The sequence below is a fragment of the Gadus chalcogrammus genome, chromosome 20 (assembly GCF_026213295.1).
Source record: "Gadus chalcogrammus isolate NIFS_2021 chromosome 20, NIFS_Gcha_1.0, whole genome shotgun sequence".
Classification (NCBI taxonomy): Eukaryota; Metazoa; Chordata; class Actinopteri; order Gadiformes; family Gadidae; genus Gadus; species Gadus chalcogrammus.
The window spans coordinates 17313983-17339823 of NC_079431.1; the positions used below are offsets into that span (position 1 = coordinate 17313983).

General features: G+C 45.2%; 1 protein-coding gene across 1 annotated transcript in view; it reads right to left on the reverse strand.

The window, feature by feature from the left end:
- spegb (striated muscle enriched protein kinase b) overlaps window positions 1-25841 on the reverse strand; it is a 58267-nt gene that overhangs the window by 26633 nt on the left and 5793 nt on the right. Inside the window, exons 2-16 of the mRNA XM_056579180.1 lie at window positions 11914-12000; window positions 11678-11729; window positions 10127-11568; window positions 9669-9812; window positions 9096-9278; window positions 7751-7917; window positions 7411-7499; window positions 6737-6912; window positions 5957-6217; window positions 5576-5734; window positions 5085-5274; window positions 4181-4410; window positions 3560-3679; window positions 2711-2815; window positions 946-1152 (exon numbers count right to left, since the gene is read on the reverse strand). Coding sequence (XP_056435155.1) covers window positions 946-1152; window positions 2711-2815; window positions 3560-3679; window positions 4181-4410; window positions 5085-5274; window positions 5576-5734; window positions 5957-6217; window positions 6737-6912; window positions 7411-7499; window positions 7751-7917; window positions 9096-9278; window positions 9669-9812; window positions 10127-11568; window positions 11678-11729; window positions 11914-12000 — 3612 coding nt within the window. The remainder of the gene's footprint in view (window positions 1-945; window positions 1153-2710; window positions 2816-3559; window positions 3680-4180; window positions 4411-5084; window positions 5275-5575; window positions 5735-5956; window positions 6218-6736; window positions 6913-7410; window positions 7500-7750; window positions 7918-9095; window positions 9279-9668; window positions 9813-10126; window positions 11569-11677; window positions 11730-11913; window positions 12001-25841) is intronic.

Below are 25841 nucleotides of genomic sequence, written 5' to 3' on the forward strand. Positions count from 1 at the left end.
CCTGTTTAAACTATATTTTTGTACTTCATTTGCTGCCAAGTCCTCGTGGGGCAACTCGGGGTTGCGTAAATTGACACACACACACACACACACACACACACACACACACACACACACACACACACACACACACACACACACACACACACACACACACACACACACACACACACACACACAATTTACATATTGAATAAGTGGAAGATATTAAACGTTCCTCTTATTTTATTTTATTTTACTAATTTATTTGACTCACGCATTGACTTGTTCAGCTATTTCCTGCCAAGCTCGGCATACACGTTCATTAGAATTTCCAATTCCGTGGGGGAAAAGTAAGTGGATCTACGCTTTTGGTCCATGTTTGATCATGTTATCAGAGATCCATTGATGATGGCTCTTCATAGTCAACAGGCACGCCCTCAACCCAGAGTGAACATACTCAGAGTTGATTAACCCAACGCTGATCACCTGTTCTGAAACCGAAAACCCAGAGTTGCTTTTCAACCCTGAACTCTGAGTCAACCAACTCAGAGCGCAGGATTAAACTCAGAGTATGTTAAACCAGCTACCTGAAACAGGCCTCAGGATCAACCAGAAACACACTGTTTACCAGAAACCTGTACCATAAACACACTGTTTACCAGAAACATTTACCAGAAACACACTGTTTACCAGAAAGCCCGCACCATAAACGCAATGTTTAGCAGAAACATTGACCATAAACACAATTTAGCAGAAGCCAAACTTTACTTTGAACTAGGTCAATAAATGTAATCAGAAAAAAATGAAAGAGAGCTTCTCATTTATTTTGTCACAGTGACGTTTCTTCTCCGTTTTATATGACCTGACCGTACATAGACTTTTAACGCAACCATTAACATAACACTACTATAATAACCCTTACATAGACTATACAAGTCAATAATAAAGCCATTATCTGCGTACCTCTGTCCAGCAGCTGCAGGGGCTCGGTGGCAGCGGAGGGCTTGCTGAAGGCCTTGGAGGTGATGGTGAGCACCCTGAAGGTGTAGCGGACGCCCTTGGAGAGGGTGGTGATGATGTAGCCAGTCTCCTTCAGGCTGGAGGCTATTATGGTCCACTGGATGGATCCCAGCGCCTGCTGCTGGATGGCGTACATCAGGGAGCCCGCCTCTGGAACGCATCACGTTTATATTCAATACAACTGGGTTTGTATAATGTACTTCATGTAGTTTAGAGGATTACAGATGAAAACGTACAATAAAACTATGAATAACATAATGTTGCTGAATTTCCCATCTGGAATAAATAAAGAAAATCGTGTCTTATATTGAATTGTAATTTGAGGATTGAAATGTAACAGAAATTGCTTTACCAAATGTTGTAATATTTCTGTAAAATTCAGCTGAAGTAGATGTAGAAAGAATATAAAATAACTAGAAAAATGCATTTCCTGCAGAAAATGCGGTGAGTGCTGTAGTACAAAGTGAGGTTGAAAATATTGTTTAATAAAGCCACATAGATTAGGACATAAAGAAACGTTAAATGGATTAAATCAAATGAAGGGATTTGAACAAAAGTTCAAAAGTCTAAATGGAGTAAACAATGTAAACATGCACACCATTTAAGAAAAAGTAAATGATTCTGTCTGAATGAAAAGCGCAAACAATGCAGAAATGTACAAGGTCAAACGATTGCCCTAAAGTGGTGTGTGTGTGCGTGCGTGTGCGTGTGTGTGTGTGTGTGTGTGTGTGTGTGTGTGTGTGTGTGTGTGTGTGTGTGTGTGTGTGTGTGTGTGTGTGTGTGTGTGTGTGTGTGTGTGTGTGTGTGTGAGCCGGTGCGTGATTAAAAGTAGCCCAATAGAGCGGGAAAAAACGCCCAATCTGGCAACAATGCCTGAACGTCCTCCAAAAGTAGACCAATCCAGCGGGGGAAAAAGCCTAATCTGGCAACACTGCCGAACATCCTCACGCTCCAGCGTCAACGTAGGTAAATCAATGAGACCAACTGAAAACGAAGCCGGTATGAAACTAAAACTGTGATTCTGAATAAAGCTCAATGATATCGAAATTCCGTTTGGATATTATTGTGTGTAGATTTGTTTAATGGTGTGTAGATTTGTTTAATGGTTTGAACGATGGTAAATGGTTGAAATTTGACCGAGTTACGATGTCTTCAGTAATTTAAGTGTCAGAATGGGCAGACGGCTTCAATGGGACCAACTGTAGAATATGACGGTTTGAAACTAAAACTGTGATTCGGAAGAAAGATTAAATGATATCGAAATTTGAATTACCAGAGGACGGCTCTGCCGCCTCCCATTGACTCCCATGTTAAAAAAAGATAATATTTTAAAAGTATAATAGTAAAAAATCTGAAAAGAAGCGCGCAATTCCAAGATATTATGGATTTTATAAAATTTGAATGGATTCTCTAGGTGAAAAAATGAGGAAGAAGATAGGTCCCAAAGTTTGTAGAGAATAAGAAAGAAAGAAAGAATAAAACTTATGAAGAACAATAGTTGAGCGCTGCATGCAGCACTCACCTAATAACGGTACATTTAATCAATGTCTATGCCGATCAACATAGTTATTTGCTGGTTTATTTCTGATTGAAGTGATTGAGAAGTGTTTGACGTGTCGTTGACATACATCCAGTAGTATACGGTTATGTTCTGTGTATTTATGGCCAGTGTTAAGTGAAAAGTTTGTCAGGATGTAGTCCTGTGTACCAATGGAGGGGTCCAGCCTCCTTGGCTTCCTCCAGGACAGAGTGACCGTCTTCCCAGTGATGGCCTCCACCACTGGGGCCCCCTCTGGTGGGTCAGGGAGCATGTCTGGGGAGAAGAACCATGATCAGAATCACAGATGGCATGTCTTGTCATTGAACTGGCTCCTTATTCAGCACAAATAGCACATTCAGAGTTCAATTTGATTTTAGACGGATACAGGAATACAGAAATTACAAATATTTACCCTAAATTTCAGTTATACAGTTAATATCAGTTCAAAATAATTTTGTAACAGCAATTAAGATGTGTTTTTAAGATTTGTGGTCATTATAATCTGATACTTTTCTTACAAATAATATCAAGCCTAACGACTTGACAATTGCATAGATTACCTGTGATATCATAATAATAATAATAATAATAATTTATCTGCAATTTATAGCGCATTTCTAAATACTCAAAGATGCTTTACAAATAAGAATGGAATACATGCATACTGTACAGAAAATCTAACAAAAGGGAAAAAATAAACAACACCACAATAGGCAACACATTAAGAGAGTGGAAGATGGCGGAGGATGATTTGTCAAATGTTGTAGGTGGTCCTGAAGAGATAGGTTTTAAGTTTACTTTTGAATGAACAGAGTGTATCAGAGTTTCGGATGGCCGGAGGGAGGGAGTTCCAGAGGGTAGGGGCGGCGATGGCGAATGCTCTGAGAGGGGACTGTAGCCCAGCCTAGCAGAATCTTTTTTTGACGTAGCCTAGCAGATTTTGCCTTTGATGTAAGCTAGCCTAGCCTAACAGATGTAACCAGAGGCTGTAGCTAAGCCTATCACAGCAGATGTTACCTGTGACGTAGAGGTGGCTGTAGCACGTTGCCTTGCCGATCTTGTTGGAGATGACGCTCTTGTAGACGCCGCCGTGGGAATGGCACACAAAGCGTATCACCAGACTGTGGACGTCCCGGACTGCACAACAAAAGGGGAGGGTCTTAAGTTGATCAATATATCTCAGATGTCATGTAAGGTGAAGTAACGTAAGGCAGGGTAGCCAGATAACTCTCATGCTCCTGCAGTGTGACACACGTTCAGCTTCAGCCTCAGGCTCTCACTCTCACAGTCGAACGTATTATGGTCAAATCGACCTTGACTGTAGCTAGTTTTCGAAAACATGGTTGATTCATCTGGTGTTTCCATGGAGCTGTCTCTTAATTACTCCCTGATTGGTGAGAAATGGTTTATCTGTGTTGATTGGACAGCTGGTAACGTACACAGCCGGGAGCTTGGGTCCAGAAAACTGTTTTCGACAGGAAGTAGCTTTGGATAAAGACGGCTGATAAATCACCAAACATCAAATTGTTTCCCTTCCACCTGATGTGTTTCACACAGGGAGTAAAGCAGACAATTTTTCGCAATTTAACAATGCACTCTACCAGAAAGTCGAGCACAGTGGCAAAATGTTTAACTCACACTGGGTCATCTTGCGGTCCTCAGTGCTGTCGATCTTCTTGCCGTTGTGGAACCAGGCGATGGTGGGGTAGGGCAGGCCGGCCACCTTGCACTTGAGCACCGCCTCCTTGCCCTCCACCACGTCCAGGTCGTACAGCGGCTTGATGAAGTCGGGCATGGTGAAGCGCTCCACCTCGCTCTCCGGCACCTCCGGCTCCTCTGGGATGGATGGCATCTTCTCCAGCTTCGCCCTGGAGGCGGGTGAGGAGGAGGAAGAGGAGGAGGACAGCAGGAGGAGGAGGAGATGACGATGGATGAGGACATGGAGGGACGATGGAGGAGGAGATGAGGAGACAATGGAGGAGGAGGAGGAGGAGGAGGAGGAGGAGGAGGAGGAGGAGGAAGAGGAGACAATGGAGGAGGAAGAGATAATGGAGGAGGAGGAGACGATGGAGGAGGAGATGGAGGAGGAGATGGAGGAGGAGGAGACGATGGAGTAGGAGGAGGAGACGATGGAGTAGCAGATGAGGAGACAAAGGAGGAGGAGGAGGAAGAGGAATCGATGGAGGAGGTGGTAGGAGATGATTGGTTTTCGTGATGAGAGTGTACAGTACAAGGTAGTGGGGGAAGGGTAGAGAGATGTGAGAGAGGGGCAATCAAAGCATATACAATCAATATTGTTATCCTCATAACAAATTAACATTATTTTTTGGTGTTCCGTAAAATAACATTGTGAAGTAAATCAATAATTTACACTCTCCTTTTAAGGTATGCAACACTTCATCCATGAAAACAGTTGAATAATTATGGGTGCATTATATATGAGATAATAACAATTATCTGAGCAGTTATCGACCCCATCTTAATGTAAAGACATGTATCTATCCCAGAGGGAGGAGGGAGGGAGATGCGAGCAGGTCCATACATCTGGGAGGAGATTGCGGGCCGTGGCTCCTGGACGTAGAGCTCCGCAGAGTTCTCCGCCTCGCCCTGGCCATTGCGCGCCATGACCGTGTAGAACCCCTCATCCTCATTGGTCACGTGGCAGATGATGAGCGAGTGGCGCCCGCCCTCCTGCACGATGTGCACGTCCTCGCTGTCGGACAGCTGCTGGTCTACAGGTTAGAAATGAGGTGTGTACAGTTACAAGCAGGTTCAGTTGCAGGGGGAGGTTTGTTTCAGTTTCAGTTTGTATATTTACAGACACAGGAGGATAGTTTCAGTTTTAAGTTGTACTATTACAGACATGGAAGGTTAGTTTATGTTTCAGTAAAGTAACAGACATTAGTTATGTTTTTCATCCTTTATCTAGCCAGGTTAGTTTCAGCCTCAGTTTTTACAGATACAGACAGGGGAGATTAGTTTCAGTTTCAGTTTGTACAGACATTTTAAAGGAACCATATGAGATGATATTACCAAAGTGGCTCCAGGTGACGTTTGGCGGAGGAGTGCCGCTGACTTTACAGTCGAAGCGAGCATTGCGACCCTCAATGACCTCCAGCACGTCCAGCTTACGAGTGAACAGGGGATGGACAGAGGGAATGACCTTCAGCTTCCCACTGGAGGTCACCTCCTCTGAAGAGAGACAGATGGACAGGCAGACATATAGGTAGTTATGTAAACAGACATGAAGAAGAAAATGACTAAAGACAGAATGAAAAAGTGATATACAAACCAAGGGTATGTTAAAAATAATGCATCAACATTCTCACTTTGAATCAGCGTTCCTTAGCACTTCATTAATGGATTCATTAATTGCCAGATTGAAACTCCAGAGTGCTCTTCCTTGCCACCCACCTTTGGCCGTGCTCAGCTTGCACACGTATGTGCCGCTGTCGTCCTCGTGCACCGAGTTGAGCAACAGGCGACATTTGCGGCCGTCGAAGTGCATCTTGCAGTTGAGCAGCGCGGGCTGGATCAGCTTGTTGTTGGCCAGCCAGTCCACGTCCGTGTCCTGGGGCCCCATGACGTGGCACTCGAACAGAACTGTGTCCCCCGCCTTGGCCGTGATGTCCCGGACGGGGCGGATCACTGCCAGACCGGGCTCTACCGCCAGGGCTGGGCAGGGCATGGAGGAAAGGGGAATGCAGTGTTCACATCAAGGGCTTTAGGTATTCATGTACCACTGTAAGTTTATTCAGAGATAAATCAATCTATTGACTGTTCAGTTGACCCAGCATTATATAATGATGGTAAAAGCTAATTATACTTATCAATTATATGTAGATATATGTAAATACATATACATTATCTTTATTTATTTTTTATTCCAATGCACAATAACATGGGCAATGTGTTCAAATTAATGTCTGCTAAGATGTCTAGCTTTAATAATATTTAGCTGCATCCAATGCATTTTCGAATTCCTTCAACAGTGAATGATTTATTTGAAAGATATTTACATTTGATATTATCAGCATATGGACATTGATTGATCATTGATCCATATCATTGCCTTGTCATTGTTATTCATAAACCAACTCGTTATTTTCAATGGAAAAAAAAGGTTACGTCTTAAAAACAAACATTAATCCATCACATGAACAAACTTCTAAGTTTACAACAGCAGACATTTACCTTTGACCTCTAGCCTTGCTTCGCACTGCTTGATGCCGTACTCGTTGATGATTTTACACGTGTACACCCCTGTGTCAGACCGCTTTGCAGACAGGATGTTCATCTCGAAAGCGCCGTCCTCCACCTCGCGCACCACGTGCCGCAGGCCTGTTTTCACCGTCACCCTGTCTCTCAGCCTTCAAATATCAGGAGAAAAGGATTAGATGGAGATCAAAAGAGCAAAGAAGAACAATCCTTTGGTCTGCTCTTCCCCCAGGTCTATTCATATCCACCTGAAGCTGTTATATTTCACTAGGATTCACTACATAAGAGCATATCTGCGTTTCATAAAAATATGATAACTGTTGGAACATCTTTTGGTAATGAGAGAGCCTATGTATTTAACGTGGAGTTTGTTCTGTTTGCATGATGATTGAACTGGTATGATGCAACTTTGCTTCTTTGCGCCCTTCTGTTCAGTTTCTCGTCTCAAGCTGTTTCTTGTTCAAAATCTAAATAATTCTGATCCTAAATGTACTACACAGCATAGCATTTTATGCCAGAGAAGAAGAAAGAAAAATGCCATCTTAATCTTTAGACTCATGCCAGTTGGCATTAACTTCAAGGCAACATGGGCCAAAGAGAACAGACATGTGAGCATTCAGAGCCATGACAGGCGGTCGGGGGGAACCTACCAATAAAGCATTGGTTTGGGTTGTCCACTTATTCTCACGGACAATGTCACTTCCTGTCCCTCAATGACAGCCTGATCACTCATGGTTACCTGCGTGGAATGGGAGCATGGGAGTTATTTTTGGGGTTCACAGCTTCACAGAAAAAGACAGAAAACAGCCAGAAAACTAAGGTCATTGGAGTGAAACGGAGAGGTATGGATTCTTCATGTTTTACCCGCCTGTAAAACTCAACTCAATGTAAAATCATCCCCTTGGCAACCCCAATATTACCTGCATTCTAGGTTTTCTTTTAAGGAAAGGAAAATAATTATAATTTCTACTGTCTTTGTGGCTTTCTTACCAGGAATGTGGGGGGCTCCTTGAACAGGGTGTCGATGACCCGCCGGGGTCCCGGCGGCCCCATGTCTAGGCCTTCCTCCAGGGGGCTGAGGTACTCCTCGTCGGACGTGATGGGGCTGCTGACGTTCCTGGGCGGCCCCAGGGTCCCCCGGGGCTCCTGAACCAAGCCTTCCAGACACCAGGAAACGTTGTGTAAGACATTGCCTAATTTATGATGTTTTATGATAGTCCGCAGCCTAACTGTTAGTCATCCTTGAGATAGATTCCTACCTGCTCCTTGTTGACATTTATCTAAAATGTGCCGGTAATTTACCTTTTTTACAAGGTTCTGCTAAATGACTGGATGAAATGGATGTAAATGCAATAATTTGTGACCTTAAAAGTAAATGCAATTTTCGGTTAATGCAATATGATTCATTCAAATAAAGACTTTGATTATGTTAATTCAGTGTGTAATTCAGTTTTTTTTTTCTTTCTGTCATCAGAGAAAATATGATGGGCTTTACAATGACCTGAGACCACAGAACAAGAGGATTCGTATTGAGTGTAACTGCTGCGCTGTAGTGGGCAATTTATAGGTTGATTTAGCCTCTGAGTTGCTATGGCAACTCTTAGTGTGGTTGCTCAACTGCAATATATGGAAGATTCATTTGCTGAGAGTGGGGGAAAATCATATAACCTTACATGGGAGGTTGGGGCAAGACCTGCCTTTTGAAGAAGTGGGAGGGTTGGTCGTTTTGGCTAGGATAGAGCTTTGCCTTGATATTGAATATGTCCAAAATCAAAGCTAGCTGTCAAGCATTGCGCTACCAGTTATAGTTGACTGTAGAGCAATACAATAGGACAACATACTTGTCAGTTGAACACCAATTCAGGCAGGTTTCATAACTGCATAATATTGCTGTATACATAAGTAAGCACAAATTACATTTGGGTTCAAATATATGAAAAATACACACCTTAAATAACTGTATTATTTTTTGTCTATATCAGTTTAATAGAAGAAAACAGCCCATTTTGGACCTAGGAGAGCCAGTTTTATTTCCTGTGGGAACTTTAAACATAGAACAGGGTTTCTTTCTTTTTTTGGCCGCCAAGGTGATTTGTAAAAGCTCTTTGAAAAGCAATTCATGCTGTCCAACAAAAATAATGGTAATGGCCTTGTTTTAATCTACTGCCGTAGCAGGTTGCCTGTTAAACCGATTTCCTATAAAATAATCAAAGAAGATTTGCTTTCCCAGAATGAATTACAGAGATGAGGTCTACAACTTACAAAAAACGATTTTGTTTGCTACCAGATCAACGTTTGATAAGATCTTAATAATGGTAACAGCTAACGAAGTTACCTGCTTTGACGACAAGGGTGGAAGTTGTGGAGACCTTGCCGACCTCGTTGACTGCAGTGACAGAGTATTTCCCTGCGTCGCTCGCTTTTGCAGACTTGATGAGGAGGCTATGCCGATCGCCTTCCACCTTCAGCACACATTTAGCACTGCCAGTGATGACGGTGTTATCTCTTCTCCATGTCACTGAAATTAATAATCAGAAAAAAACAATGAGCAATTGAAAAATAGGCTCAAAGGATCGATATTAAAACCAGTAATTTTCAAACTGCGGGTCAGACCCATAAGCGTATCATAGCAGAGAACTAAGTCACGCACAGTAGGCCTACAATTCAAATGTCAAGAACATACAGGCCTTGGCCGCTATCATTTAATCATAGGAGAGTGAACTGTAAAGGGGAAGACTGCATTGAAGAAAAATATAAATGGATAAATGTTATTATTGGACTGAAGTATTGCTTATATAACTGCATCAAATATTTGATGGATGCTTGCTTGGCTCAATGTAAGGTCACAGGAGGGTCACAGTAGATCATTTTCTGGTGACCTCTGGTTTAAACAGAGTGGATTGCCAACCTTCGGGAAGAGGGGTGCCGGCAATGACACACTTCAGGAGCGCGTCGGTTCCGGCGGTTGAGACGGTGTCCTTAAGGGGACATTCACACACCGGGGCCTCCATCGGGTCCTCACCAGCAGACACATAGGAGTCATCGGAAGAATCTGTACGATTTCTCACATCAAGAGAAAGAGTTTGGGTCAATTATTAGTTTTTGTATGCATGTCATTTTTGTCAGACGGGTCTGCTGGTTTTACAATTTTACATGTCCAATACAATGACTAAATACTACTATAGAAAGAAAGAAGAAAAGAGAGAAAGAACTAATATACAAATGAAAGAAAGAAACAATATATACGTTTAAGTAATAAAGATAAGTACAAAAACCAAAGTAAGGTAGTAAGAACGTACTAAACTAAATAAATGAAAAAAGGACTTAAGAAGGAAACAAAGAACAAAAAAGAGCTTAATATCTGACCGAGCTCTGGAGACATGGGCCGCATCCTGCGACTCTTGGCTTTGGTCTTCTGCGCTGGTCCTCCTTTGGTGCTCTTGACCTGCAGCACCTGCTGAGTCTGTTCCACAGGCTCGTCCTCCACCACGATGGTTGGGATGCTCAGCTTGGAGGCTGCAGGCTTCGTGTCCTCAACCTCCATTTTCTCCTCCGATGGACTTAATGGTGTCACCCCCGCTGGCTTTGCTGCTTGTTGTACAGGGAGCTCCTGCATCATCGTAGTTCTTCTCTGCACCAGAGGACTCTCTGGTCTGTTTTCAATCCTCCGCAGGGCAACTTCTATGGGTGTCTTCCGCCCTGAAATCTCGTCTTTTGTAGACATTTGCACAGGAGACACCGGCTGTGTGTGTGGTGGTTCTTGGACTCGAGATACCCTTTGCACTAGCGGACTTGGCGGTCTTCGTTCAACTTTACGCATTGAAAATTCAACGTTTGTGCCCGGTGAATCTGCTCGTAGCGCTCGAGTAGGAGCAGGCGATGGTGACCTCTGAATGATTTCTCTCACCGGACTGGCCATTTCCCTCATTGAACATTGTCCCGGTAGGTCTGATAACTGCATTGACTCTGGTGGGTTACCGAGGTTCTGTGGTGACCTTGAGGAAGAACCTAGTTTACCTGGCTCGTTTTCCTTCTGTTCCTTGGCCCACTGTGCCTGTTCCCTCTCCTGGAGCTTCTGGATTACTTGTGGAGGTATGGGCTCGAGTTTCCTAAAAGGCTGCCGTTGCCGTCCCCTCGAGGTGAGTTGCTCGGTTGAGAAAGACTTCTTCATGTGGGGTTTGCCCACAAGCTTCTTGATACGCTGGAGCTCCTCTGTGAACTTGTTCTCGATGTCCTGAACCTTCTGCGTATAGCGAGGCTTGTCTTCGAGCGAGGCGGCCCTCTGTCTGAACATCGACCTCCTCTCTGCCGCATCCTCCTTCAGAGCCTCCCGTAGGTCTTCTCTGGAACTCTCCCTGGAGATCCCTAGCCGGCTTCCACCGTCGTCTGAGTCAACAGACCCTTCGCGGTTGAATCCGGCCCAAGATCTTCCCGAGACGGAGCCTTCGGGAAGGTCGAGGCTGCGTCTTCTTTCCTCCAAACCTCGCACCTTCTCAAAAACCTTGGAACTCGCCCTGGTGAGCTTCGGGGAGGGCCTGGTTGCAAGGTCCTTCCGGGAGGAGTACTCGCTCACAGGGGTCTGGGGTCGGGAGTCGTGGGTGCTGCCCTGGGACATGCCAACTGATTTGGGCTGTCGGACCTTCTCTTCAAACTCCCCAGGCACCGTGTCCTGGTAGTCGGTGGGAACGGGGACCTTTTTCCTTCCACTGAAACTAATGGGCGTTGTTGAGCCGGAGCGACTCGGAGAGGCTGAGGAACGCCTGTTGACCCTTGGAGATGGGGGCGGCAGGACTTGAGGGGGAGATTGACTAGAAATTACAAACAAAACAATATTTAAAATACCAGTGTTTCAAAAACAATTGACCTGCTATAATGAATGTGTTTAGAGAATGTTTTTTGTTTATTGTGTTGGCTTACCTGGTTGCCTTAGAATACTCAGGGTCATCTTCATTTGCAGATTTGTCCATCACTAAGTCCCATAAAAAACAACAACATATAATAATCATTTTTATTATATGAGCTCAAAACAGGACTGCTCTCTAACTATTGTTTTTTTTAACAGCCCCAAAACATGAATCCTCAAATTGAATAATAAAGATCACTTATAGATATAAATTGAAATAAGGGAGATGATCCAGAATCAAATTGCTTACGTGTATTCACAGGGCGTTCCTCATAATCTCCACCCTCATCTTTGGTCTCAATCTGGTCCCCACCTTCATCATCTGTAGTCTCTGAATCTGAAGAGCAAGCATACCAACCATTTCAGAACACAAATGTAAGCTGTTTGCAAATATGGAAGGAAACCGATTATTTAACCATATACACAATGCATTGAATGGTAGAAAGGGGAAATAGTTAAAAGCAGTAAAAACAATCTCTGGAACCCACATTAACATGATATTTTACCGTGTTTGATCTCCCTGCACTAGTGGAAAAGGAAGTTTCCATAGTGGCAGCAGAAGAAGAAGAGAAGAGAGAAAACACTGTTACCATAGGAACCGATAGAAAATACTTGTTAGCGCTATAGGTGATTATAGGTGATAGGATTGGATACAATGCTATCTGCGGCGGCCAGTAAACACAATGTTTGTGTAGAGCTGAGGCCGTTCTCACCCATTCATGGAAGACATGTCTGGTTTTAAGTGCATAGGTTGTAGAGTTTATCTTTCTCCAGTATTACAGCCTCAAAGAGCTTTATCACAGACCCACACAGCACAGGATTTTTCATTTAAGTCTTGATGAAAAATCCCAGAGAGAATTTAATCAGAGGGGCGTATATCGAGGAACCCACTCGATATAAAAGTATCGATGGGCACAGAAAATGGACATCCTAGCAGGATCCAGATGAATCCAGAACAGCAGAGAGGACAGTGTAGTGCTTAGCGAGTTTGACTACCAGCAGGAAATGTGCTGGGTCCGAACCCTAATATCCAAACCTGTCTACCTGTCGGCAGGAGCAAGATTCCTAACCCCAATTGGTCCTTAGTGAACAGTATGTATAAATTGCTTTGGATTAAAGTGGGCTAAATAACTAAACGATTATCTTATGAAAGATGAGTTGTTGAATTAAGAATCATATTGCCCAGGATGATTTTTACAACACCTGAATTATTTGTGATGAATCCCAGAATAGACCTGGTAACTGAAGAATCAATACAGAAGTATAGCCTTCACCGACGTGCTCGTCTCTCTGTGGGAGGACTTGCAGGAAGTTAGCAACATAAAGCTGAAGATAACCAGTACACTTACTCATGAGGTTACAAGGACAAAGCCAAAGATAAAGGAGATGACGACAGGATAGGTGAGGGTGGTAGCATCACACCGAGACATTAGCTGAACAGAGGAGGAAAGATAAAGCAACCGTATTGAACAGGCTCAAGATTAATTGTAATTGAGGCTGGAGTGGAATACAAGTGTGTTGTGTGTGCATGTGTGCATGTGTGTGTTTGTGTGTGTCCGTCCGTCCGTCCGTCCGTCCGTCCATGTGTGTGTGTGTGTGTGTGTGTGTGTGTGTGTGTGTGTGTGTGTGTGTGTGTGTGTGTGTGTGTGTGTGTGTTACAATTATTTCCATTGATGAATGGTAACTTGCAGGTCCAAATTCCAGTTTGGGGTTTGTTAAAAGTTGAAAAGCTGAAGTCCTTGGAAATATATCAATTATATTTACAAAATGTGCATAATGAGCTGTTATTCAAGCTAAAAACTGAAGTAGTAAAATGTGATTAGGCCTACTATTATATCCACACTGCTACCATGCACTGTATACTCCATAGCACCCCCTGACCCACATTAACACCAAGCTAAAGACCACAGGGCTCAACCCATTTTATTGTATATTTTGTGCTTTTGAGTATAGATTTCTGGATTTTGAGTGGCCTTGCGGTACTGTTTGGCCGTATGTTTTTTCACACACTCTTTCATCTTAATCAAAGCGACAGAATCCATTATTTTAATAGCCCTATTCTGAACCTGCTGCCCCATACTAATTACCACCATTGGCATAAAATACGACTTTCCATTAGATATATTTCCAGTGTGTGTGTGTGTGTGTGTGTGTGTGTGTGTGTGTGTGTGTGTGTGTGTGTGTGTGTGTGTGTGTGTGTGTGTGTGTGTGTGTGTGTGTGTGTGTGTGTAAAGTTTCCATCTCTAGCGGCTAAAGGGGAAGGAAAGCCTAGGTTTGAGTCTATGGAGTCAAGTTCACCCAATGCTTTTTTGCCTGCAGAACTGAGAATAGCAGCGCTCGGATTCTCTGTTGCCATCATCACTGACGTGTTTGACATTGACAGTTGTCCAAATTAATGACGCTCTTCAACTCTCGAATGACACTGACCACAACAAAGCATGCTTCCCACCAGCATTACGAATCACAGTTTTGGAAATGCTCCATATGGATGGTAAATATTGAACAACACATACCAATGGGGTAATAATAGCCTGGCAATCAATTGACACTTACTTGCTTCGTTTTCTTTGGTCTGTATTTCTTCATTGTGGTTTCTATGTGTTCCACCATTGTAAAGAATATATCTGTGTCTGGTCTTCCATGGAGACGGAGGGGTAGCCTTTCGTCCCCCAATAACACGCTTACAGTTCACAGAGTACAACTGTAGCCCACTGCCCTACAAATCAAGTAATCTGCTACTTCCAGGGATTTTCTTCCATGGCTTGATGTGAAAGGAATACAATCAAACGGGCTACACGCTACCAAGAAACAAACCAAAAAAAAGGACAAACATGAGGAGAGCATCCCTTACAAAACCCTTGCTCCGTCATGCAGCCTATAAGTTGCATCTCTCTCCAGCATGCTCATCTGATAGGGATTCCACTGAGAGGAGAAGCAGCCTCGACAGGGTGGAACAAACATGATGAACACATCTCGTTGTGCAGGAGAAACCCCCTCCTCACAACATAGTGTAATCCAGTTTGGTAGATTGCTTCGGGTTTTTCTTTCTCCTCCCCCACTCCTTTAGTCCCAAGTGAGTATGTTTCTCATTCCTTGCGTAACGGGGATATTCTGTGTGTGTGCGCGTGCGTGTGTGTGTGCGTGTGTGTGCTTTTGCCTGTGTGTGTGTGTGGATGTGCACGCGTGTGTGTATGTTTATGTACGCGCACGTGAGGGCTTTTGCGCGCGTGTGTGTGTATCTGTTTGTTTGTGTGTGTGTGTGTGTGTGTGTGTGTGTGTGTGTGTGTGTGTGTGTGTGTGTGTGTGTGTGTGTGTGTGTGTGTGTGTGTGTGTGTGTGTGTGTGTGTGTGTGTGTGTGTGTGTGTGTGTGGGGGGCATAGTGAATCCCTGCAACCGCGACAGGAACCCCCTCACTCCTCCGCAACACCGTACAGTATTCAGCAAGCGAGCTCTCCGACCGGATAGTCATAGCAACCTGCAGCTATTTATAAAGAAAATATCATTTCATAGTCCGAATCGCATTAAAATCATCTCCAACCCTCACTGGTGACTGTCCTCGAGTATAAGTATAGGCTACCTTTCTGTGGTGACAAACCCACAGCTCACCACCTCCTCCTGTTCTCTCTCGCCTTGCCCACGCAGAATCAATAATCCGCTGGGCAGGTTTACAGGTTTACCCCCCCGGGGGGGGTACAGTAACCGTGGGTTCATCTAACAGGTGTCACGTGTGTTCATCAAACAGGTGTCACAGATGCACGCACGTGGTTCGTTTTGCGCGGCAGAAATGTGATCGGTAGGCTTATTGGTTTTGCACGTGCACCTTGTTGCTATGAGGGCCAGTCGATCATTTATTTTGCTGAGTTTTCCAAGCCTGCTTTGCAGGATAGGCTCATCAACTATTCATGATTGTACATTCAGAATATCATTAGTATAAATGATTTGTAATTGTATTTCATTATATCTTCACTATAATTGCATTCAGAATGTGTCACTAGGCCTACCGCTTCTGATGACATAATAGCCTACTAACATGATGAGAATATATTAGCCTATTATACAGTAAAGCTATCGTGTTACCCCTTTTCAGACTGGGCCATATAAAATGTTGTCTGCCCTACCCCTGGTTCCTTCAGAGACGCCCAGAGTCCCATGAGGCGGACTCAGGGGGGGGGCAGGGGGACCGCCCCCCCTCGTGGCTCAATGGTTGAAAAAGCGCGCTAAAGTGCCCTTCAAGAGTGTCGAAAACGAGAGGAAATGCCTTATTGGCTGCCCATTTCACGTGCAAAACATGATTAGGTGCCCTCTAGGGTGCTCCTTCATACAATAAATTATGATGATGTGCCCTTTAGAACAAGAAAATTCAATGACGTGCCTTAATGAGTGCCCTTATAGTCCCCTTCTGCCCGTCTGGTGCCCTTTTAGTGCCCCCTTTAGTACCCTGATAGTGCCCTTCTGCCCGTCTGGTGCCCTTCTAGTGCCCTGATAGTCCCCTTCTGCCCGTCTGGTCCTTCTAGTACCCTGATAGTGCCCTTCTGCCCATCTGGTGCCCTTCTAGTACCCTGATAGTGCCCTTCTGCCCGTCTGGTCATTCTAGTGCCCTTCCAGTGCCCTTCTAGTGCCCTTCTAGTACCCTGATAGTGCCCTTCTGCCCGTCTGGTCCTTCTAGTGCCTTTCTAGTGCCCTTCTAGTACCCTGATAGTGCCCTTCTGCCCGTCTGGTCCTTCTAGTGCCCTGATAGTGCCCTTCTGCTCATCTGGTCCTTATAGTGCCCTTCTAGTGCTCTTCTGCCCGTCTGGTGCCCTTCTAGTGCCCTTCTGCCCGTCTGGGGCCCCCATGGTTGAAAAAGTGTGCTAAAGTGCCCTCAATGGTGGTGAAAATTAGAGAAAGTGCCTTATTGGCTGCCCTTTACACGTGAACGAAAATTAATGAGTGCCCTAGGTTGCCCCTGATGATGATGATGATGTGCCCTCTGGAGCAAGAATATGGCAAACCGAAAAAAACATGTTGTGGTTAGCTATTGAGGTGCAGACGTTCCTCTCTTTGGTAGCTGACGAACGGGGAATGCGGGCGTTGCTTTCATGTGGCGTCGCCATGACAAACAGCTAAATCTCCACTGGATAACGAAGCAAAAAGCGGATAAAGAGTATGTCAGAACCAATAGTGGAAAAGCGCAATTAGATGCCAAGTTAGAAAAACTTAATATTTTCAGTTTGCATAATCCGTTTAAAATGTATATACATTTTTTGAGCGTTCAAGATCATTCAAGTGTAGGTCATTTCGTGCAAGAGAGACGATAATGGTCAGATATCAGCTCAACATGAAGGAAAACTTCCTTAAATGTTTTTTTCCAGTCTAATTTTTACTTAAATGTTAGTAAAGATGAAAGCAGTAAGGCATCCTCCTTTCTTTGGCTAAAATGTGAAAGTGCACAATGATGTGAACAACTAATTTCGGTGTTTATAAAGTCGCTAGAATAAGGGGAAACAGTGTCTTTGAAGCAAAAAAAAATCTGGGGGAGGCCCCCCAGACCCCCGTGTTTAAATTAAGAGCCCGACTATTCTTTTAAGTGCTACGTGGAGATGTAACAAGTGCCCCAAATGGGACCTTCAAGGCAGCGCTTGCTAAGGTTAGGGGATAGGACCTTCCAGGCAGCGCTTGCCAAGGTTAGGGGATAGGACCTTCCAGGCAGCGCTGCCTTTAAGGCTCCGTTGGGGGAACAAAACACCATCAAGTTAGAAAAGCCACTGTGTCCGCTAAATGATGACTAAAAAAATATATTTTGTTGAATTGGTTGAAGATTATACATGTTGAATGTTGCTAAGCAATTTTGTTAATTTTGTCCATCATATATCACGGTCATGTAATTGGAAACACAGTGTTGTTCTCATTGTTATCTCGCCGACTTACAACTCTGCATGCTGCAATTGCACAGACATATTCACACTTGACAGAGATGAAGGGCTGGGTAACAGCAGATCTGATGGTGAGGAGACTGGGGGTTTTCAGAAGAGGAAGAACCCTGATGCAGCTGACACCACGATTGTTTTGGACCACGATATGGCAGGACCATGAGCAGCATAATTAGAGCAAAAAGATTTGCCAGACAACAGCTGCGATGCCAACCATTTCTGTGAACGTCAGTATAAACGATGGCTCTAATATTCCTTCTGTTCGTCAAACGCAGCATGTTCAGAGTTCCTTGGTATATTTGCTGTTAAGTTATACGCTTTCGGGATAGTGTGGGTATGGGTGTTCGATATAGTAGTCTATGTGTATGTATATAATAATCATAATAATGTACTGACACTTCAGTCTTCACAATCAAACACCTGGAACTTATATAATGTGTATAATAATCACCCTATTTGCAGACAAAGCACTTAATGAGTGCACTAATTGTATGTTGTACGTCCTGGTATTTAAGAATATCACTTGGCATTGTCCTGCTATGCTGCTAAATGGCCTAAATGTTAATGTAAACAAAGGGGTAGAATATGCAGTAACGCATTTGATCATTGGAAATATTCTCAAATGGCCTTTCTAGATCAATTCATACATTGATTAAATTAGTAATTCGTTCATTGAGTTCCAGTATAGAGACAGACATTTGAAATGATGAGCACCATAGTCCCAATAGACCCTTTTACATTGGTCTCATCGTAGGACAGATTTGCTGATAACATAATAAATGTATAAACATGTATATAATATAGATACAATATATATACAAAATCTAAAATAATAAATAAAGTATACATAATATGATAGAATATTTATAAAGAAAAAAGTTGAGACATGTTAGCGTTATAGTACTTTTTTTTACAGCCAAAGGTCCCACGTTCACTTGTATTTTTTTACAGGCGATTCTTGGCCTCTACAATATGGCGTTGTATGTTGTATGTGGATTATATCTCAACGCTGGCCTGGGAACGCCTCGGGATCCCCCCGTCAGAGCTGGTCAATGTGGCCCGGGAAAGGGAAGTCTGGGGCCCCCTGCTTGAGCTGCTCCCCCCGCGACCCGACCCCGGATAAGCGGACGAAAATGAGATGATGAGATGAGATGAGATGTTGGATGTGACGTTGACGACACAGCAACGGTTAGTAGCTATGGAGCCAGTTTCCTGCCATAATTCAAACCTGAAAAAAAAGTTTCAAAGGCTTGTAAGTCTGGGTTTGAAAACTCAACACCTTGTAAAAAAGGTTTTGCAACACCTTTTTTAGGTGTTGCAAATAGATTATAACCTCAAAAAAATTCAAACATCTGTAAACATGATTTTGTGTTCTATTTTATCTTCTTCATCATTTTCACCAACACATTTTCAAAGTATTTTTTTTTTCACAAACATGTTTTCAAAGTTCAAACAATTTCACCAGCGCATTTGCAGAGTTTCAAATCTGGCACTGTTCTAAAATCCGTGTATGGTTCGTTCTTTGAATATTCCGATTTAAAACAAAATCAGAAAAACCAAATAACAGAGTCGTTTTTTGGTTTTTCTGATTTGGTTTTGAAACGGAAAAAGGGCAAAAGGAATAAACAAATAAACGGCATTTTTCTGTTTTTTAAATCAAAACGGGAATACTGAATAATCCAGTTGCTTGTTTTGTTTGTGTGATATTTAGATAAAACCACAATGCCGGGAAAAGGGCACGTGGTTTTAAAAATACATATAAAGACGTTTCAAACTTTCCATTGAGTCTCGCATTCTACAATGGCCAGCTTTATTGTTTTCCGTGGGAGCCGGCGACGTAGAGTCTGCGAGTGGACGATATGACCGTGGAGAAGATCGCCATGATATTCCAGGTGGCTGTTTACTAAGAAACCTAGCTGGTCATAAAACATTAAAAAATACATCTAAATGACAAGTAGCCTACATATTGTACAATAGGCTACATAGAAGAAGAAAGAAACTAGATTTCTTCTTCGAAGGTTGTGCTCCACACAGAACCTCCTCACCGTCATAACGGAGCACTTCGGTGCACCAGATTGCTTTAGAGCGGTACTGATCTCGTCGTGTGTCTTTCCATTGTCAAATAGTTCACGAATAAAATCCCCATATGGTTCAAGTGCCATAACTAAGGCTAAATATAATTGGACAGTCTATTGCTGGTTTAGGTGGTAGGCTCTTTTTTCTTCACTCGCTGCGTTCTGCCTTCTGGTGTAGCCTACAAATGTATCAATTTTTGTTTTTCTGTTTTGGGTTTAAAAAACCAACAAACTAAACACAAACACAAATGAAATGCCGTTTATTTGTTTATTCCTTTTGCCCTTTTTCCGTTTCAAAACCAAATCAGAAAAACCAAAGAACGACTCTGTTATTTGGTTTTTTCTGATTTTGTTTTAAATCGGAATATTCAAAGAACGAACCACCAGGGAATGATCGTGTTTGCGTGAGGAAACTCAACAACGTGGGAGTTTATTGAAACGCCGTGCTAGTGAATAAGCGACACGAAGCATAGCTGTTTTATTTTTTCAGGAGTTTCAAAACGAATGCGCGACAGAACACTGCCAATATTCACGTGACTCAAAGCTTGCGCCTGTGTGGTCAAATCTCTGAAAAGTCAGTGCCGAAAAGTCAGTTCTGAAAAAATACATTGCAATGGCGTAAACGTAGGCCTACACCTTTACAAGTTTTTAAAAATAAATATTCAACCTTTCAAAACTTATTTCTCAATGTATGAACACCTGTTTGCAGAATCCCATTTACAAGGTTTCAAAACCGGGAAACAATGAAATACACTGTTGGAACAGTGCCAGATTTGAAACTCTGCAAATGCGCTGATGATATTGTTTGAACTTTGAAAACATGTTTCTGAAAAAAAAAATACTTTGAAAATGTGTTGGTGAAAATGATGAAGAACATAAAATAGAACACAAAATCATGTTTACACATGTTTGAATTTTTGTTTGAATTTTTTTCAGGTTATAATCTCTTTTTTCAGTGTTGCAAAACCTTTTTTACAAGGTGTTGAGTTTTCAAACCCAGACTTACAAGCCTTTGAAACTTTTTTTTTCAGGTTTGAATTATGGCAGGAAACTGGCTCCATAAGTAGCAGTCAATGCGGTGCCTATGTGTCTAATTATGTAAATGCATGAAGTAGCAGGCCCGTAATTAGTGGGATGAGAAACACCTGTTTTTGTCCTAATATGACAGCTCTTTGAAGAGGCTCTATATAGGGCTTGTACATCATGACGTCGAATCGCAATGACAACCTCCATGGTAGTAATGGTGTTTCAGTCATTATTTAGTTATTAATTGAGAAATTATTTCCATTATGTTGTTGTGTTTCTGTTGCGAGACATGGCAAAACAACTTTTTCATTGATTTTGTATCTTTCATTCAACGCAATCGCTGTCCCTTTAAGGATTACGAGCGTCTCATGACGTCAGAGCCCGATGCGGGATATGTTTACTTGCAGCACGTTTTGATTTCCTGTTTCGCATCATCTCATCTAATTTTCGTCCGCTTATCCGGGGTCGGGTCGCGGGGGGAGCAACTCAAGCAGGGGGCCCCAGACTTCCCTTTCCCGGGCCACATTGACCAGCTCTGACGGGGGGATCCCGAGGCGTTCCCAGGCCAGTGTTGAGATATAATCTCTCCACCTAGTCCTGGGTTTTCCCCGAGGTCTCCTCCCCACTGGACGTGCCTGAAACACCTCCCAAGGAAGGCGCCCAGTGGGCATCGTTACCAGATGCCCGAACCACCTCAGCTGACTCCTTTCTAAGTAAAGGAGCAGCGGCTCTAATCCGAGTTCCTCACGGATGGCTGAGCTTCTCACCCTATCCCTAACGGAGACGCCAGCCACCCTTCTGAGAAAACTCATCTCAATCTCACGCTCCATAGTACCCTCACTCGCGAACAAGACCCCGAGGTACTTGAACTCCTTCACTTGGGCTAAGGACTCATTTCCTACCCGGAGTAAGCAATCCATCGGTTTCCTGCTAAGAGTCATGGCCTCAGATTTAGCGGTACTGATCCTCATCCCAGCCGCTTCACACTCGGCCGCCAGCCGATCCAGTGAGTGCTGAAGGTCACAGGCCGATGATCCCATGAGGACCACATCATCTGCAAAAATCAGTGACGAGATCCTCAGACCACCGAACTGCAACCCCTCCCCACCACGACTACGCCTCGATATCCTGTCCATGTATATCACAAACAGGATTGGTGACAAGGCGCAGCCCTGGTGGAGACCAGCACCCACTGAGAACGAAACTGACTGGCTGCCGAGGACGCGAACACAGCTCTCGCTTTGGGAGTAGAGGGATTGGATGGCCCTGAGGATAGACCCCCTTACCCCATACTCCCGCAGCACCTCCCACAGTTTCTCCCGGGGGACCCGGTCATACGCCTTCTCCAGATCCACACACATTTCCTGTTTCTCTCTAACTAAATAAACAGGTCACACAACTGTGTGCTCAACGTGCGAAATTGTATCTATCATTCAACGCAATTTTCACACTGGTGACCCCGACTTTAGTCTGCTGGACGTATCCAGGGACACGACACGACCATGACCGCTAACGCTGTTACTCTCAAGCTCCCCGAATTCTGGGAATCGTCGGCGTCGGCATGGTTCGCCCAGACCGAAGTGCAGTTCGCGTTGCAGGAGATCACTGCGGATACGACAAGGTACAACTACGTTGTGTCAGCTCTTGGAAATTCGACAGCATCCAGAGTGGTGAGCCTCCTTAAAAATCCTCGGGCAAGGGAGAAGTATGCGGCACTCAAAGCCCACCTGTTAAAGACGTATGAACTGTACGCTGAGAGAGCCAGCAGGCTTTTCTCACTTCAAGGGCTCAGTGACAGCAAACCGTCTGAGTTCATGGACCGTATGCTGGATCTCATGGGTGGGCACGAACCCAATGTTCTTTTTGTTCAGCTTTTCCTGCGTCAGCTGCCTTCCAAAGTGAGGGCTGCTTTAGCCAACACCATGATAACTGACTGTCGGAGGCTGGCTGAAGAGGCTGATACATTTTTCCTGGCGGGTCAAGGGCACTGTGTGGCCGCGTTTTTTCCCCGTGCACATTGCTCCTGTGACACTGGACGACTCCACGCTCATCGCTGCCACCACTTCTCGTCGGCCGCAGTCTTCTGACCCCCAGCACTCTTCAGGCCCGCAGCAGTCTTCAGGCATGTGTTTCTACCATGCGAAATTTGGACCAAGTCTCTTAAATGCCGTCCGCCATGCAGTTACGGCGGGTTGGGAAACGCCAGGGCCGGCGCTCGGTAGTGGCCATGAGCGTCGGCCGTGCTAGCAGGCTGCTTTTCATCCACGACAGCATCTCCGGACAGCGGTTCCTGTGAGACACGGGACCACAGAAGAGCGTCCTGCTTGCTTCCCGTTTGGACATGGTGACCGACGGCCACGGCCCCCCTATGGAAACTGCTAATCGTAGCCCCATCCGTACCTATGGAACGAGGTTCATTGAATTGTGTTTCGGAGGCCACCGGTTTGGCTGGGACTTTGTTACAGCAAAGGTCTCTGTTCCCCTCCTCGGCGCAGATTTTTTGTGTGCTCATGGACTGTTGGTGGATGTCAAGAACCGCCGTTTGATTGACGCCGTCACGCTTTGTTCCTATGCGTGCACGCTCAGCGGGGCTGACTCCATACAGCTGTCTAGCATGCTCTCCGCCTCAGATGACTTCCACCGTCTGCTTGCCGGTTTCCCAGCCCTCACTCAGCCTACTTTCTCTGCGTCTGCCATGAAGCATGGTGTGGAGCACCATCTCGCCACTACTGGTCCTCCCATCTATGCCCGTGCTCGGCGCCTCGACCCGACCAAGCTTGCCGTCGCAAAGTTTGAGTTTGAGTTTGCTGAGTTTGCAAACATGGAGCGCCTGGGTATAGCCGCCGGTCCGACAGCCCGTGGGACTCACCCCTCCACATTGTCCCCAAACCCAGCGGCGGCTGGTGCTCGTGTGGCGACTATCGGCGGCTAAATGAGGCAACGACGCCTGACCGGTACCCAGTGCCGAATATTCAGGATTTTTCGGCACACCTGGCTGGCATGGTGATTTTTTCATAGGTGGACATGGACTCTGTTTTGCGGGAGCTGCCTTTTCTTTTTGTGTACTTGGATGACATCTTAGTGGCGAGCACGTCCAAATCTCAGCACCTGGCGCACTTCCGGACACTTTTTGAGCGGCTCAGCCAACATGGGCTAATTGTCAACCCCGGCAAGTGCCAGTTTGGTCTCTCCGTCATCGATTTCCTGGGACACAGAGTCACTAAGGACGGTGCAGCCCCTCTCCCATCGAAGGTGGAGGCGGTCGCACAGTTCCCACGCCCGCTCACTGTCAAGTCCCTGCAGGAGTTCTTCGGCATGGTGAATTTTTTACACCGTTTCATCCCTCGAGCCGCCCAGCTCATGCGACCCTTGCATGAGGCCTTACAAGGTAAGCACAAGCACGCTGTGGACTGGACTGAGGGCAGGGACAAGGCTTTTGTTGCCACTAAGGCGGCCCTGGCGAACGCCACCATGCTGGCACATCCTTCTCCCACAGCCTCCATCGCCATCACCTCGGACGCCTCGGACTATACTGTCGGTGCCGTCTACGAGCAGTGGTCGGGCGGGGCCTGGCAGCCACTTGCCTTCTTCAGCCGTCAGTTGCGTCCCAACGAGTACAGCACTTTCGACCGGGAGCTGCTTGGTCTCTACCTCGCCACCAGACACTTCGGTTCCCTGTTGGAAGGTCGACAATTCACCGCTTTTGTCGACCACAAGCCGCTGACTTTCGCCATGGCCAAGCTGGCTGAGCCATGGCCCGCCGCCAGCAACGTCATCTGTCCTACATTTCCGAGTTCACCACGGATTTACAGCACGTTGCAGGTAAGGACAACCAGGTGGCGGACTGCCTGTCACGGGCTGTGGTAGGAGCAGTCAATCTTGGCTTGGATTACAACCGCCTTTGCAGCGGACCAGACCACAGACACAGACGTGCAACTCCTGAGGACCTCGACTACAGGGCTGAAAATAGAGGATGTGGTTTTTAGCGATGCCGGCACCACGCTCCTGTGTGACGTCTCCACAGGCAGTCCTCGCCCAATCATTCCCACGGGATGGGGACGACAAGTTTTTGATGCCATCCATCGGTCTCTCCCACCCGGGTTTTGGAGACAGGGGACAAACAATTTGTGGTGGACATGGGCGGCAGGCCGGAGCGACTCTCCATTGACCGCCTCAAGCCAGCTCACATGGACGTGGCCAGGCCCATTGACTTGGCTCAGCCCCCGCGGCGCGGTCGACCTCCAGCTCTGCCCCTGCCCCCTGTTCCCCTCCCTCCCGGAGCTCCCACACTCCATGCCCCATACCCGTGTCATGGCGGGACGCCTGCCGCAGTTGTCGCTCCTCGACCTCCTGTATGACACAGCCGTTGTGGCCGGTTAATACGCCCGCCCCCGCGATGACTGTTTTGTTTTTGTTTTCTTCTGATGGTGAATTCTGGGGGGACGTGTGTAGTCAGTGTAACATAATTCACCTACAGTATTTTGTTATGTGTTGTTCTTTCCACTGTGTTAGGCATGTCGTTTACTGTCTTGGTGGTTCAGGGATCGCTGTCCCTTTAAGGATTACGAGCGTCTCATGACGTCAGAGCCCGATGCGGGATATGTTTACTTGCAGCACGTTTCTCTCTAACTAAATAAACGAGTCACAAAACTGTGCTCAACGTGTGAAATTGTATCTTTCATTCAACGCAATTTCCATAGATTTACATTTGTTTATGATTTGACATTGCTGTAAATCTATTGAGTATCGCAAGCAAAAATCACATGATGCATTCTGATGTACAAGCCCAATTAGCCAAAACGAGCGATGTTTGTGCTCACATTTAGCCAAAATCAAAGCTGCTGTGTTGTGGTGTGCGGGTTGTGTCTGGGGGGGGGGGGGGGGAGTCCACCGCGCGGTTCAGGCTCCACCTGTTCTCTCAGATCTCTGACCCGAGCGGAGGATGACATGATGGGGAAAATATCCAAGCATTTTGGAAAGACGCCACGGCGGTCATCAGCCGACACACACTCATCTAAAGTTCCAACTTTATCATCCCCTCCAAGGAGTGTAGTGGAATTCAGACACACGCGGGCAGCTCAGTGTGGTAAAGAGTACACACACGGTTTGATGTAACAATATCCCTGATATGACTCTAAGAATCTAGTCACATGAGTTGTGGAGACAGA